Genomic DNA, 15,547 nt, shown 5'->3' with positions numbered 1-15,547 from the left:
TGAAAAGACTTAAAACATGAACAAAATTTTAAGATCTTAGGCATTTGTTTGCATGATTTGACTCTCTGCCCAACAAACTTATATACTCCTTATATTCGAAAATACAACAATTCCATTCCTTTAAAAAACAACCAATACACACAGTCTGTCTGTATTTGAAGACTTTCCCTTAATTTCTTTAAGCTAATAAAAATAAAATATTCTCAATATTTGCCTAGATTTTGGAATAAAATTGTTCGTTAACCATAACAGGTAGAGTGCTAATAGTTATTCCTTCTTTACTATTTGTAATACAATAGCTTTATTGAATTCCCTTAAATGGCGCCCAACGTTACTCAATACAAATACTCATAAGGTATTTCTTTTTATTTAAAATCTGTTAATAATACAACCATATCCATATAATGTAAGTATAAATAATCAAAATAGTTGAATCATATACATTTTATTTCTATCGTGTTTAAAATTGCAAATAGTTGTGGAACGTAAGACTATCTTTATTTTGCTTGTGTTATAGGGGTGGTTAAAAAAAGAAAGAGAGCAAGTTGTAGGTATAAGCAATAACAATAGACACAATGCAATAATTTCTCTTTTAAATCCTATTTAGGGGTTGCTACTTTTTCTCCACTGTTGTGTTTAAAAGGGAAGAAAAATCTAATAAGAATTTTGTGTATTTACAAAAGTGCAATGAGGTAGACGTTCGGCGCCACTAACAGAAAATATGTTCAATCATTTGCGGTTTATTTAGAAAATTACATATAGCATATTATTTACTTTAAACCTTTATTACTTGATTTGTGAGATTTTGTCACAGCAATGCTTAAATTTAAAATATTCAACACATTTAAATGATCTTAAAGGTAAACGAAAATATAAAAAATTCAAAAAACCCTTAGGTTCATGCACTAAAAACCAAAAACACCTTGCAACCATAAGAGATGATTTTACTTATGTATTGCACCCATCATAATATGTGATATCATTTTATAACCTACATTAAATGAAAAAATACAGAAAAAACGCGCCATTGTGTTTTTGAATGCTCAAGCTAAAAAAGTGCACTTTAATTTCCCATTAATTTCATCAGTCGCAATAAAAAGCAAAAAAAAAAAACGAATAAAAACAGCCGGCCATGTTGATGTTTTGAAAACCCCGTTTTTTGTTAATGCATTATTCCGTTCTGAAGGACCTTCAACCCATCATTGTGCGATAGTCTTCCCTACATCATCATAATTTATTTATGAAAGACGCAACAGCAGCACGAAAAAAAAGCGTTTAACCATTCATAATTTAGACTCACTCTCATTTGGGCCACATAACGCTTAAAATTTACAGAACAAAAAAACACCACATCACATATGTATCTGCATCCTTAACAGTCGACTTCCGTTCTTTGTCTTCTACCCTAGGGCTATTTACGTTTAACGTTACTGTTGGCCATTTTGCCGCTGCGTCCAATTCGATTTCCATTTCACACCGTTTCTTGAAGGCTGAGCTCTGCCGCTGCTAATCCAATCTACCACCAAAAGCACAAAACACAGCCATCTCAGAAAATCATCAGAATATTTATACCTGATTTCACATGATCCACAACATCACTACCAAGACCAACTGCCAACGGGAGCAAAGGAGGAGGAATGGTGGAGAGGGGAGGGTGCAGAAGATTGAGTCTCATCTCCTCTCCAAGTTGGGGATAAACTACTTAATCGCAGCGATCATCGATCGCGCGCACTTAATTCGATTTCGGCGGTGCCAACAGCAACCGTGGTGGCGGCGCATGCATCCAGCTCCAGCATCCATGTTTCTATCTGAAACCGCAAATCCGTGTGGTAAAACTCACTTGTAGCGTTTTATCCGATCCCCTTGACTGTCTTCGGCGGCAATCGGGCAATGGTAAACTAAACAGCCAAACTCAAAAAGATGCAAAGTGGTTAAAGATGGAAATTTATATATGCGAAATCGACCCAGCGAGCTCTGAGCAATCTAGCTGTAAAACCAAAACCACCACCATGCTATGAAAGTCTTACCATCCACAAGACCACAAGGCAAGCTTCGATACGATCCACAATTCCTCACACACCGCACGCGGTATAACGGAGAGTAATGGACTCTCTAATTGGGTTTTATTAAACCGGTCCACCAATCAGATTGTTGCTTGTTCCCCTTCGGAGAGAGTTGCCAGAGAGCAAGAGCAACCACCAAAGAAAAACTCTCGTTTGACCTCAGGCAAAGTGTTGGCCAAAGCAAATGACGCTCCGCCCAGAGCCCGGAGGTAATTGCCGCGGGTCCAAGCGCCGCAGTTCAGCGTCGCCCTTTGTGAAGTTGTGGTCGTCGTCGCGCAGTGAAAAATTATATTTTTATTATTATTACCTACCATAGTCATCGTCAACGAACGCCATCGCATCGTGCGGTATATTGTTGAAACACCGTGTGTTCTGTGTTGTTGTTGTGTTTCCTTCTTTTTTTGCATTGTGCCTCCTTTAACCACTTGTGGCTTTGTGGGTCTGCATGTCTGCACTTTTGTACTATTTTCGATCGTTGTTTTGTCGTGTGTAAATTGGCCAAACACTATCAGGCCCCCCGATCGTTGTTTGTTCGTTCGTTCGGTTCGGTTGCTTCTGCATCCTCCATCAACTTTTTACGTACCGAGACCGACTCACGAAGAACGAGAGAAGACCGACTACTACGACGACGACGGTAATTGATGTCCTGAAGGGATAATAAATTCTGGAATTGCTCCTTTGGGAGACGAAACAAGGATTAACTACTTTTTCTCGTTTTATGTTTATAAAGTGTGATGAAGATTAAGAAAACAAAAAGGAAATAAAATATTATTGTGCCCCGCGGAAAATACCGTAATTCGTGTACATATATCGTTGGTATATGTGTTGTTATTGTTGCAGTGATATATGGTGTGTTTTTGCTCACTTCTCTGTACTGGTCGACTTCCGTATCCGGTTATCGTCTACTATACGACAAATGTCTCCCTCCATTTCCATATGCAACACATGATTTAGAAAAATACAAAAAATAAAAAAGAAATATTATTATCATCATCTTTCGCTGCTATATACACAGTTAGATTGTGAGTGAGAGCAAATTGGTGTTAATTGAATTGCATTTGTGCACGCATAACGGGAAACAAACGCGCAAACGCAAAATATACACAATAGTTTTATCATCTAAACAAAAATAAAAGCAGCAGGAAAGAAAGCAAAAGGGCGCCCTCAAGCCTAATTGTTTATTAATTAGTGTCATCTCGGGAGTTTAACGCTTATAGGCGATAAACAAATAAGCAACAAAATAATATAATCGAAAACAAAATAAGTTTGAAAAAATATTCTAACAAGCAACAAGTTGTACATACAAATATTTAGATATTTTTTATCCGTCCATTATTGTGTGTGTTTTTTTTTTTATTTTTGTGTGAAAGATAGCCTGATCTTGTTGTTGTTGTAGATGGTGTTAAGTAACATAAAGTGGGTGACTAATTATTTATTACAAGTTGTTATAATTTGCTGGGACGCACAAGGCGACGCCTAGCGGTGTATGAGTGCAACATCACCCATCTCATAATGTACATAGGCCTGCATGGGCAATGATAAGCGCCCCCGGAGTATTAGTAAAAATGTGCAACAGCTACAATTGCAGCAGCAGAAACAGTGGCCCTACGCGCTGCAGTTGCAAGTAGAAAATATCTATGTACTTTGCACACCCCCTCGTTGGGCGTCTGTTGCATCTATACTATATACTATCATCGTGCGTCGTCCGTCGCCGTTCGCGTTGTCGCTCGTGGTCGTCGTTGTCGACAAATTGGATTAAAGATTGCTGCTATAGCCAGCACTGTGTGGACTTGTATAGTGGCACTATTTATAAAACATCAGCTACATATAGTGGCTGTGGTGCCACCACCGACCGAGCATCAGCATATAACATTCTACATACGTTTATCTATAGATAGAAACAACATAAATAGAGAGCTATAGCTCCTATAGTATCTTATTCTATTATAATAATTTAAATGTTAAAAATGTTTACAAAACATTTCAGGAGAAAATTATTATCGCACAGCGATATGCACACACTTGTTGCATACATTGTTGTGTTTTTAATTAATAAGGTTTGTATATATTTTATTGTTATTTTTATTTTCTTAAAGATTATTCTATCAAAATGAGTTACATTTATTTAGGTACTAAAACTTTATAAAAGAATTCTAAATATGAACTGGAATTGGGCATATTTTCTTGATTTAAAAGTGCGTTGCGCATTATGTATGGTTTTCTGTGTTTCTATTCAAATCTTTAGAGCCTTATTTTGGTTTGAAATTCCGGCATGCTTAAGCGACAGAATGTCTGAGAAATTTAACATCAGATTTATAATACTTGCCACAAGGCGAGGAAATTTGAGTATTGTCATAAAAGCCTAGACGATGCCGAGACACTATATGAGGCTTCCAAATGAACGATAAATCCATGTTTTATATTTGAGGAGAACAAAGTAAATTGGTTCTATTCATTTGACAACACGTTGTGCATCATTTTGAATTTTAAAGGTACCCTAAAGCCTTAAGAATTAACGTAAGCAAATTCTATCCAACAGAAGACAATTTTCCCAGTGGACATATCCTTCAAAAATGATATTGGAAAATAAATAAAAGGCAATCATCAAACTAAAAAGAAGGATAATAACGTGCGTTTTCTTGTGCTCCATTTAAAAACAAATAAATATGAACGAAACAACCCAAACTCTAATTATAATTTTTAATTCCTTTCGGATTCGGCCTAAAACTGTGGGTCCCTTCTATCCCTGACAACAGACTCGCACACAGGAATGGTTGAGAGTAGTCAGTCTCTAGGCCCTTGTTCTCAAACGGACTGTTGCGCCACCCAATTTATTTTGTAATGAAAGTCTATTTATCTACAGTGCTGAAATTTGTTTTTTAAATACTTATAACTTCGAAATTATACAAAAGCTTGAAGATACAACTCTTAATTTTCTTAAAACAATGTTTTCATTAAAAGGAAACAACATTTCTTATAATGAGCAAAATTATACATTTTTGACATTATTTAATGGATTTTATTTGTGTAAATCGTGAATTGGTTGAATTTCGTCCATTATTTTGGCAACTTACATCACATATTTGATCATATATCATTTTCTAATAAGTCCTATTTAAGATTCTGAATCCTTCAAACTTGATGCAATTAAAAAAAATTATATCGTCCCCTTGGAACATTGCAGTTAAACTTAACTTTTTGTTTCTATTAACTTCTTTTCTGTTCTTCTTCTAAAAGAATTATGCAAAAAGTTATCTAATTACTTTCATGTCTTTATTTTAGAACATGCATTCGTACATATTTCATAAATAATAGAGACACATGGGAAAACATTTTTAGACAATTTTGTACAATTTGGAGAAACGAGCTGACATTAATAAGAATTTGTCAGCACAGAAGGAGCTCTGCTTAGGTATTTAGTTAAGTTTGAAGTATACATTTTTTAAATATTATATCTGAGGCTAACATTATAAGTTAAATTAGTGTTTAACAATGCGTCCTTAAAACATTTTTAGATTTGAACGAATTTTAGGTTTTAAAATGAATGAGAATCAACAAGAACGAACATTTTACTTTTCTTGCTAACTATATTTCTCAATGAGGATATTTAGATTTTATTTTTATAATGGGAAAATTTCATTGTTGATCATATTGTAAATATCGATTAAATGGATTTTTACCGTTATTTTTATTAAGACTAATTTAAGAGTGGCAGATCACGTCAGTGTCCACAAATTCAAGGACGACCTTAACACATTGTGCTTGTTTGTTCCTCGTTGTTCGTGCTTTAAACAGAGTTGGGAATGTTAAATTAGAATATTTTTCTCTAAAAAGTGGTATAGGGTATTTCATTTTGATATAAAAAACTCGTTTGTTTTTGGGAGCAATAGTTGGATATCATTTTAAAGAGTAAGCTGAATAAAATAAAATGATAAAGAATATTAACCATGGCCAATCCGCATTATTTTGGATGTTTTTTCTTTATAACTTCATGAATAATTAAAAACATAGAAAGATCATGAGCTCTGGATACCAAATTGTGATTGCTCATTCCATAAACAACACTTTTCTTGCATTGCCAAATTGCTCATTTTCGTTGTTTTTATGTCATTTAGTGAATTTTAACAATTTTAATTGCGCTTTCCAAACTGCGGGCGTCTCATTGGAAAGTCTTTTACTATAACAGCGGGACTATTAAGTTCTATACGGTTTAGAGAATTCAAACGTTTTGGGAAGAGTATATAGAAATAAGTAAGAAAGCACGTGTTAGGTCTAATTAATGAAAACATCAATCTAAAACATCTTTTTTGAGACATTTTCTTTTAAATCGTCAGGTCCGTCCATTCCCTAAATATTTTATTTATTGTTTTAGTTAAAATTAAAAACGAAAATACGTTATTAATTTATGAATACGCTTCAGAAATTTCTTACTAATGTATTTTAAAATCGAATCAAATACACACAAAATCTTAACTTCTTTTGATTGTTGGTGAGAACCAATAACTTTTACAGATTCTCAAGCCAAATCTGTACGAGAAACATCTAAATTTGTGTTCATAATTATAAAAAGGTAGTGACCTATATATGTATATCTCTTTAAGTCCTATAGACACAAGTTAAATCAGAACACAAAACCGCACAATCTCATTATAAATTACATGTCTAATAATAAACATTAATGCCGGCTTATATGTTTATTAATTTATTGGTGGTACGATTTTTTTTAAATATTAGTATACAACCATGTAGTAGTTGTACAGCACCCTATAATCTATCATAAATGCGATTAACAAATAACTAATTTATTAAGTGCTCACGTGATAGCTTTATTACCTTTTTTTTGGAAAACTCTTTTGTTTTTATTTTTATACTCTGTGTGTATAGTTGAGTGAGTTGATTTTAATAAATTATATTTATCATTTTGTATTAATTTCTTAAATGGTGTTTCTTTATATAATTTTTGTGTTTTGTTTTCATTTGAAACTTTGGGTTAGTGAACTAACAACATTAAACAACAACTGAACTGCAATCTTATTGCTTGTTCAAAATGCAGCCAAAAATGCGACACACTTTATTATATCGAACTAGGCATGGACGTTTTGAACAGGTTTTCAGTTCCCACGCTTAATATAGCTCCGGCCGCAGCAGCGGCGCGGTATTCGGCTCCGTTCAGATGCGGAGCGAAGCAAGTATGGTTATTAATCGGTGAGGCTTGCCTGAAGTCTTGTGTTTTTTTATATGTAGGTAGGTTGAGTGGTATCCCTCTCTCAATCAATATGGTGGCATAGGATAGGTAGGTTATTATTTTTTTTTACGTCTTTTTGAATAAATAAAAAAGAGATTTATTAGTTTTATATTAGCTTCTAAAGATTAGTTTATGAGATGCTATTAATTGTCAGTTATAGAACACATATATGTGGTTAAATTGGTGGATAAAAATGTGAGATTGTAGAGACTTCTGTTTAAAATTGTTTTCTTTAATACATATTTATTTTTGTTGGACCGAAATAATAGTAGCAGATAAAGTTTTTGATTTAATTTATTATGAGAACTTATTGATATGTAGGAGCACTCAAGATTGAATCAGTTCATAATAAAAAGAAGAACTTTAAATGTTTTGAATGCGCATTTTTAAAATTATTTCAGTAGCAGATACGATATAGAATAAAAACCCTTTAAAAATCAGTAAACGGTGTTAAAATAATTATATTTAAGCTCAACGTTTTCACATTCCTTAATGAGTTTTGTAGAGTTCTTATAGTCCGAAAAAATTGGACTTATTTTTATCGAATGTCAGATTTAAGTAAACACGATCTAAGACGCTAATAATATACAAATATTTTGCGACAACTCAATTTCATTATTTTTCTCACTTTCAGTTTTTAAAGTAATAATTAAATATATTGGTCGTAAATTCCTGGCTTTTCTGAACTATCAAATCTTACTTTGAGATGTAATTTAAACACGTCTAAAGGTCACCTCAAAAGAGTCCGATGTGAACACCATCAAAAGTGACTGAATTTAAATGTGGCTGTTTTACTAACATATCTTGCATTTCGCCAGTGTTAAAAATTAAAACTTATACAAGTGTAAATCCCATAGAATAATAAACTTTAATGATATCTAATCCGTTTAATTTATGTGAATTTTGAATCCATGATGAAAAAACAAAGTAACTCCTTTAATAATAAAAAAATACAAAACCAAAGCTTGGTTTCCACAAATTGCTTAATTTTTTGGATTTGTATTTACATACTTAAATTCAAAATTTATGTCAAAGACATTTTGTTGACTTAAGTTTTGAAAGCTGCTTGGTATAGGTACTACAAGCCTAAAGTTCAGATGATTCTTAAGTTTGACCCAAATTCACTGAACTGACGAAGAACAAGCCAACAAACAAACAAAAAGCAACAAAAGACAAAACAGAAGAATTTCTAACTTCTGAACAAAACAATGTAATGATTGGACATAATTAGAAAAGAGTCTATGTTGTAGATTTGTATGTACGTATTTATCTTAAAAGAAAATTTGAATATTTATGCTCATTATCATAAATGTGATTCTCTTATTACATTTGACAAGACAAAGATAAATACCAACATAATAATGTATATGATTGAGAAGATTATACGTATAAAATATACTGAGGTATGGTTAACGATATCAAGTTACTTCTCATCATCTCAGTATCACATCTATACATATATGTATGTGCTGATATACCTACCTATATGATGTTTAAGAACTGTGGTCGTCTTTTTTCTGTCAAAAATTAATATTTAACACATTATCACATATTAAAGCTAAAGTATCTGATGACTAAAAGATTGTTTTTGATTCTTTTTTTTTTGTAAGGAATTTATGGAATTGTTTTAGGTCAATCGTAAAGTTATAGTTTTTGAAATACATATCACACTAATAGCCATCGTATAACAAAAATTGACAGATTGAACATTTTTTTTGTTTTGAAATTGGGAATTTGGTCATTCTGACTTTTGGGAGGAAATAAATTCTGATTTGAAATCTACTTTTTGAAATTCCTAACTATCTACTTTATTTTATAGCAGTAAGTTCTTCGGATCTTGGGGTTTGATCGTAAGTTTCCATGATTATTCAAAAGTGGAAATTTCCAAAAAAACCATCCAAAATTCCAAACTTTACCTGAAAAAGCTTCAGTTCTTTGATTTTTATTACCAAATTCATAAATCTAGAGAAATTAAATAAATTATTTGTAGCTATTATTTATTAAGCTTGGCAGCATTTTCGACTAAAAACTTGACAATAAAAGACGTTGTTTACTTTGAAGCTCTCATAAACGAAAGGAAAGGGATACACGCATTTTTGAGTTTTGTTTTAAAATAAGTGGAAACGATATATTCTTGTAATACTAAGGATAGAAAAAGAAATTATGACTACGCTTGACACGTTTTAAAGTTAGAAGAATAAGTAAAGATTTAAAGGGAGAGGTGCACATTGGTCTTTAAGTTCAGGAACATATCTTTTGTTTAATTTTTACGTTTTTTAAGTAATCTTTAGCTTCAAATAATTTGTGGCATTATTCAATTGAATGTCTCATTTACTCTAGTCTAAAGTTTTAAACAATTTAAGTCATAAGAGAAGATGACAAACATAATATAAAATTCAAAGAATTGTAGGTAAACAGGATACCTAGCTGAATTACTTTTTCGGTTTCCACTTTAAAATACTGATTTTAGCCATAAGACATGTTCCGAAAATAATCAGGAAGATTATAGGATTCGGGTCCGGATGGTTTCCGAATGATTTGTTTTAACTTTAACTATAGTAAAAATCGGGAGAAGTCATCATAATAAGAAACAAATAAATCATCGTATTGTTTCTGGTACAAGATCACAAAAGGTTGATTTTATAATTTATAATAACTTAAAATGGTTTCAGTTGTCTAAGTTCTCTTCTTCGACATCCACAGAATCCATTATAAACTTAAGCTTCGTAAAGAGTTCATTGTTCTTAGTAAATTCTAGCACAGAAATTGTGTCATGAACGCTGAAGTGAACTTAAAATGCGACCCAAAGGGATTATGGTCTTTTATTAATTCTAAACGGAAATCAATTGGGATTCCCAACTTTATGAATTTTAAATGTAAAGAATCTTCTGAGGTTAGTAAGACACTTGAACTTTTTGCTCGGTATTTCAAATCCGTATACTCTTAGGCGCATGGATATGCTTTCATTCCTTCTAATGATCAGCTCAAAGTGGATATTGGGTCCATACAGCTTAATTCTGCTGATATTTTAGAAGGATTACAAAGTCTCAAACCCAACGCTAAACTTGGTGTGGATGACATCCTGCGATTGTCTTAAACGATGCTCTAATTTTTTTTTGCCTACCTCTGCTTATTATTTTTAACCGTTCTTTGTCTTCCGGAATATTTTGGGATGAATTGAAATCATTTTCCGGTACTAATTTAGCTTGTTTTTCTTCTTTCGTGGTTGAATCTATTGAAACCCAAACCCAAGTTGATGCTATTTATACTGACTTCAGCAAAGCCTTCGATTCTGTATGTCACAACATATTGCTCCGTAAGCTTCAAGTATTCGGCATACACTCAAGTCTACTTCGGTGGATCGGCTCATTCCTAATTGGTAGAGTGCAAGAAGTAAAAATAGAGGAATACACTTCAAGGCCTATTGAATGTACTTCAGGTGTCCCTCAAGGTAGTCATCTTGGTCCTTTGCTGTTTATAATATTTATTGATAATTTTAGCCAATGTTTAATATATGCTGATGACCTATTTTTTAAGGTAACAAGCGAATACGACTGCATTAAACTTCAAATGGATTTAGATAAATTATTATGTTGGTGTAAGTCAAACAGCCTTAACCTTAACGTTAAAAAAATCATTGTTATTTCTATCTCCAAGTAACATTTTATTTACGAGTTTCCTTATTCTCTAGGATCCAGCCATCTTCAAAGCACTTTTAAAGTTAAAGAACTAGCGGGTCCATTCGATCACAAATTTTCTTTAAAAAAATCAGTTGTCATTCGTTGGTTTTTTTTATTGCATTTGAATTTATAAGAAATTCAACTTCGTTAATTACGTTAAACGATCTGGCGTGTTGTTTTCAGTAAGAAGAGCATCACGTATTGTTTTATAGGCTTCATGGACCTTAGCTTGTTTCAGCTGCACAGTTAAGCCTCTTGCATTTCTCTGAACTTATTTATGGGCACACCGAAGTCTGCGTGCAGTCCAGTAAGGTAGTTTTTGGACTAACATTGATGACTCTTTTTCTTTTTCTTTCTTTCTGTAGAAGCACTTAAGATTCTGTATAACACCTTGATCCATTGGCTGTAAGGCGGCTGCCATGTTTGGTGGAAAAAAAAACAAGCTTAATAGACTTTAAGTTTGTTGGTGATTTGTGGGCACTGCAGCTGTCAACAAAATGAAGGATTTATCGTTTTTGATTAAAAAATACCTTGGCACTCTCTCCAGATTGTGTTTTTTGAACAATACCATTTCTAATTGAAACAAAAATTGCAAACATACATAAAAACTCTGTATGTGCAATTTGTTGTCATGTCGAACCTACCTTTTGTTGAACTTATCAAGCCAACCTGTTCTTGCAGCAAAATCAGTTTCTCCTATTTCAATTGCAAATCTTCTCCTTTATAATTGTCCGTGAAATTGGGAGGTTTTCATTCCTAGCTTCCGTAAACCATTTGGAGACAGCCTTGTCAACACGATCATATTTTAAATGTTTTTCGTTTCGTAAAGTTTCAGCATTTTGTTTTTGTTTTTTCTCTGTTCTTCGATATGATGGAAAGTGTACTTTGTGGTAACCCATATTTTATGGCTACGATTTTCTTTTTGACACCACTCTTAACGTCATTTAAAACTTTCAGCTTTTGTTCAAAAGTAAGATGCTTTAATTTTCTTGCTGACATTTTAAATTCGTGAATTGCTGCTTTTCCAACTAAAAAAATAAACAAAACTAGGAACTTTTGCGCGTACAAACTAGTTAACCCGTTCAAAACCGAAGTTCAAATGAAAAACATACAAACTCTGAATAGCCATTCCTCTTTTTCAAACAAAACTACAGAAATTAATCACATTAGACTCAAGTACCTATTTTTCAAAAAATTGAAACAAAAGGGGGTTTCCCAAATAAGAGAAAAAAAGATTTTAGAATGTATCTACTGAACAAACGAGTTAAAGAGACTATTTTGTATCAAATAGAATCTAAAATATTCGATTTATAGAAAAAATTCGACTTACAGAAGTTCGAAGTAAGGAGGCCAAAATTTATACAAATAAGGTTGAAAAATCAAAGTTCTCAATACAATTTTGAGTTATAGAGAAATTCGACTTAAGGAAGTTCGACTGTAGTATTAAATACCTTCTTTAATATATCTATGTATCACGTCTTGATTATGAAATGTCAAATCATTTAAACCTTTCCGTAATACCTTATACATCAAATTCATTGATTTCTTTTACCATGTCGAAATCATTAACCACAACGGAAACGGCAATAAGAAATCAAATCAAACTAATAAAAATTCTGACAATCATTGTCAATCAGCTAAGAAAATAACCGAACATCGATCCTTCCGGATACAGTTACCGAAGCGATGGGACGACGACGACGCTTCGACCCAGATTAATGGTCCTCCGAAATCCCCAGTGAATTCAATAATATTCCTCTTTATTTTTCCTTTACTTATTCGTATTTAATTCTTCATTGGTTTATAAACTTCTCCATCATCTTTCTTTAAGATGGAAACATAAATAAATACCAGAAAGCAAGTAATAAAACTTTAAACACATTACTGACGACAGGTTATGATGGCATTTGTCAACGCACCCAATGCACCAAACAAAACAATGACCCAAAAATGTGCTGTCATGCTTTTCTTTTTCTTTTTATTTTAAATCGGATTAACTGCGTGACAACGTAACGCAACAACAAATAAATGTTCATTCTTTCATTTTTCTAAAGCTGAGTTCACAATAAGCCAAGAATAAGAAAACCAGAAGAAAATAACAACAAAGTTGACCACACCACTTTATTCCTTCTCCAGTATTCATCGAAAATACAACAACAAACAAAACGTCACCCATCATTATGATGATGATGATGGCAAACGAAGAACAAAATGTTGTATCAGCCATCATTGGAATAGATGACAGTTCAATGTGACATTAGCGGCAAAAGCAAAGCAAATAAAATAAAACATTAACAACTACGGTAGTCGCGTCTTGATCTGGTCCGCCATCATCGTTATCATTACCTAAATTTTTAAATCAATTCTTGTTTTTTTTTTTTTTAAAGATAATTGAGCTTCTTTATTTTTTTATTTGTATTTTTATTTTTATATTTATTTGAATTTTTATTGGATTTGCAATTAAATTTAATTTTTGCAGGTTATATCACCTGAACAAATATTTCTCTCCTGTCAAATTTGAATAAAACAACATTTTTAGTGTTTCTCGCGCTGAATACATTTTATTTGGCCATCATCATATTGTTTTTAATTTTTCACATTAGCATCAAATCGCCATTTTAATTCGAATTAAAATGTGCATTTTTTTTTGGAAATTTCAAAAAAATCAATTTTATTATGTCAAACGCAAATCACCAAACATAAATTACAAGAGAGTTGTGTTGTTTTTGTTGTTGTTTGGAAGTCTCTAAGTCTATTAACAACAAAGAAACCGAGAGGGTGTTATGGCAAGATGATGATGAACAAAAAAATTAATTTAAATAAAACAAGCAATGTTGAGGATATAAATTGTGTGTCATGGCGGCGAAACGGTGAAACACTCAGAAATGTCATCGTTTTGTAGATATGCGTATTATATTATTATTCGAGCTGTCAGAATGGCGGCGCGGCGCGGCGGTTTGAATATTTTGCTATGAATATGGGTTTTATTTGTGTTGAAATGGACTTTTTCATATGCTTTGACATGAATGTCGTAAATTTTAATTCGGAGATAAATTTTAAAATCGAATTTAGTGAGGGATGTAAGATTAAAATTTAAGACTTGTTTTTTTTTATTTTGTTGAGCTTCCTTGACCTTCTCATATATGATAGGCTTCAAAATTAAAAATCAAAATCAAGTCTAGGATTAGATTCGGATGGGATGGGAAACTTTGGCATTAAAAAGAAAATATGATCGGCTTAACTATTAAAAAACCATCAAAGAGAATTATAAGAATGTGCGAGTTTCCTGTGAAAAGAAGCACTTTATTGTCAATAAAACACTGACAATTCGATATAAACGACTCCTTAAACAGCTTGACCCAGATGGCTGATGTCTGATGATTTACTCCCAGTCCACACCAAACACCGTACCGCAGCCGATACGTCAAAATCGTATCGTGTCGTTAAAATCATCGCAGTCTTCGTCACCGTAGAATCGCATCGTCGCGTCGTTACAAAACCCAAAAAGGGATGATTTGATGATTAACATATAAATCACACGATCGGCTACAGATGAGGTAGGTGTGTCGTCTTCGTCTTCGTCTGGCTTTGAATCTGACTCTGACTCTGGCTATGGCCGGGTGATTCAGCTGTCTTACTGATCAGTTTTGTTTTGTTGTTGTTGTTGTTATTGTTGATGTTCATTTCTTTGCTTCTTGTTTTCTTCGCCTTGACTGTGTATCTTAAGATTGTTGTCATCGTCGTCGTCGTAGTCTCTTCGTTAATTTCCCGCCGGCAAAGTTTATTGAAATCAAAAAGAACAAAATAAAGAAATGATGATGAAAAAAAAACTCATTGTGCCTCTTAATGGGCCAATTACACTAGTAGTGTGCATGACACTCTCTATTCAGTATCCGTATCATGTGTTTGCAAGTGAGTCTTGCGCATGCTTTACGGGATGGCTACACTTCGACATTATTCTTTTTCATTCATAGCCACCAGCCAAGTTCGGATCAAAAATAAAAATATAAAAATTTAAGAAAAAAGACGATAAAACACATTCGCGCAATCACAGGAAGACAGGTTGCCAGCTATTTTCTACAGGAGCGGACTGCTTTGTACAGGGTTTCTGGCGGCAGATTTATATTTTCAAAATTAAATATAAAAATATAATCGATATATTGTTTTATTTGAAATATTTAACGACAAACTTGTTAGGATTTAAATTCTTGAACATAACGTCATCCAAATGTCTTCCTTAGAGTCGAACTGTTCAAAACGGAGCTTTGTGTTAGGTTCACTAGAGTTCGGAGATTGTTGCTGTTAACTCTCTCTTTGAGGTAGCCCTCAAAAGGAAGGGTTTCATGAAGCAAATTCAGCAAATCTCTAGCTATTCGTGCGGTAGCAAAAATAAATCCATTATCATGCGTCAGTAATGGCTGAATCACAAACAAGCTTCAGCTTCGGCTACGCCTGACGTTTACGAGTTCAGCCATGAAATTCAATGCACGCTATCACAATGAAGCTTCGAAATCACGTTTCGTTTGACAATCATAAGGAAAAGAACGTAATGTAACGTA

The 15,547-nt window shown here is 33.0% G+C and overlaps 1 protein-coding gene across 1 annotated transcript in view; it reads left to right on the top strand.

The window, feature by feature from the left end:
- The first annotated feature begins 2,310 nt into the window (after positions 1-2,310).
- LOC129939847 (protein serrate) overlaps positions 2,311-15,547 on the top strand; it is a 130,943-nt gene continuing 117,706 nt past the window's right edge. Inside the window, exon 1 of the mRNA XM_056048015.1 lies at positions 2,311-4,120. Coding sequence (XP_055903990.1) covers positions 4,022-4,120 — 99 coding nt within the window. The 5' untranslated portion in view covers positions 2,311-4,021. The remainder of the gene's footprint in view (positions 4,121-15,547) is intronic.

The sequence above is a fragment of the Eupeodes corollae genome, chromosome 1 (genome assembly GCF_945859685.1).
Source record: "Eupeodes corollae chromosome 1, idEupCoro1.1, whole genome shotgun sequence".
NCBI classification, from domain to species: Eukaryota; Metazoa; Arthropoda; class Insecta; order Diptera; family Syrphidae; genus Eupeodes; species Eupeodes corollae.
This window is presented reverse-complemented; position numbering and strand designations above follow the sequence as displayed.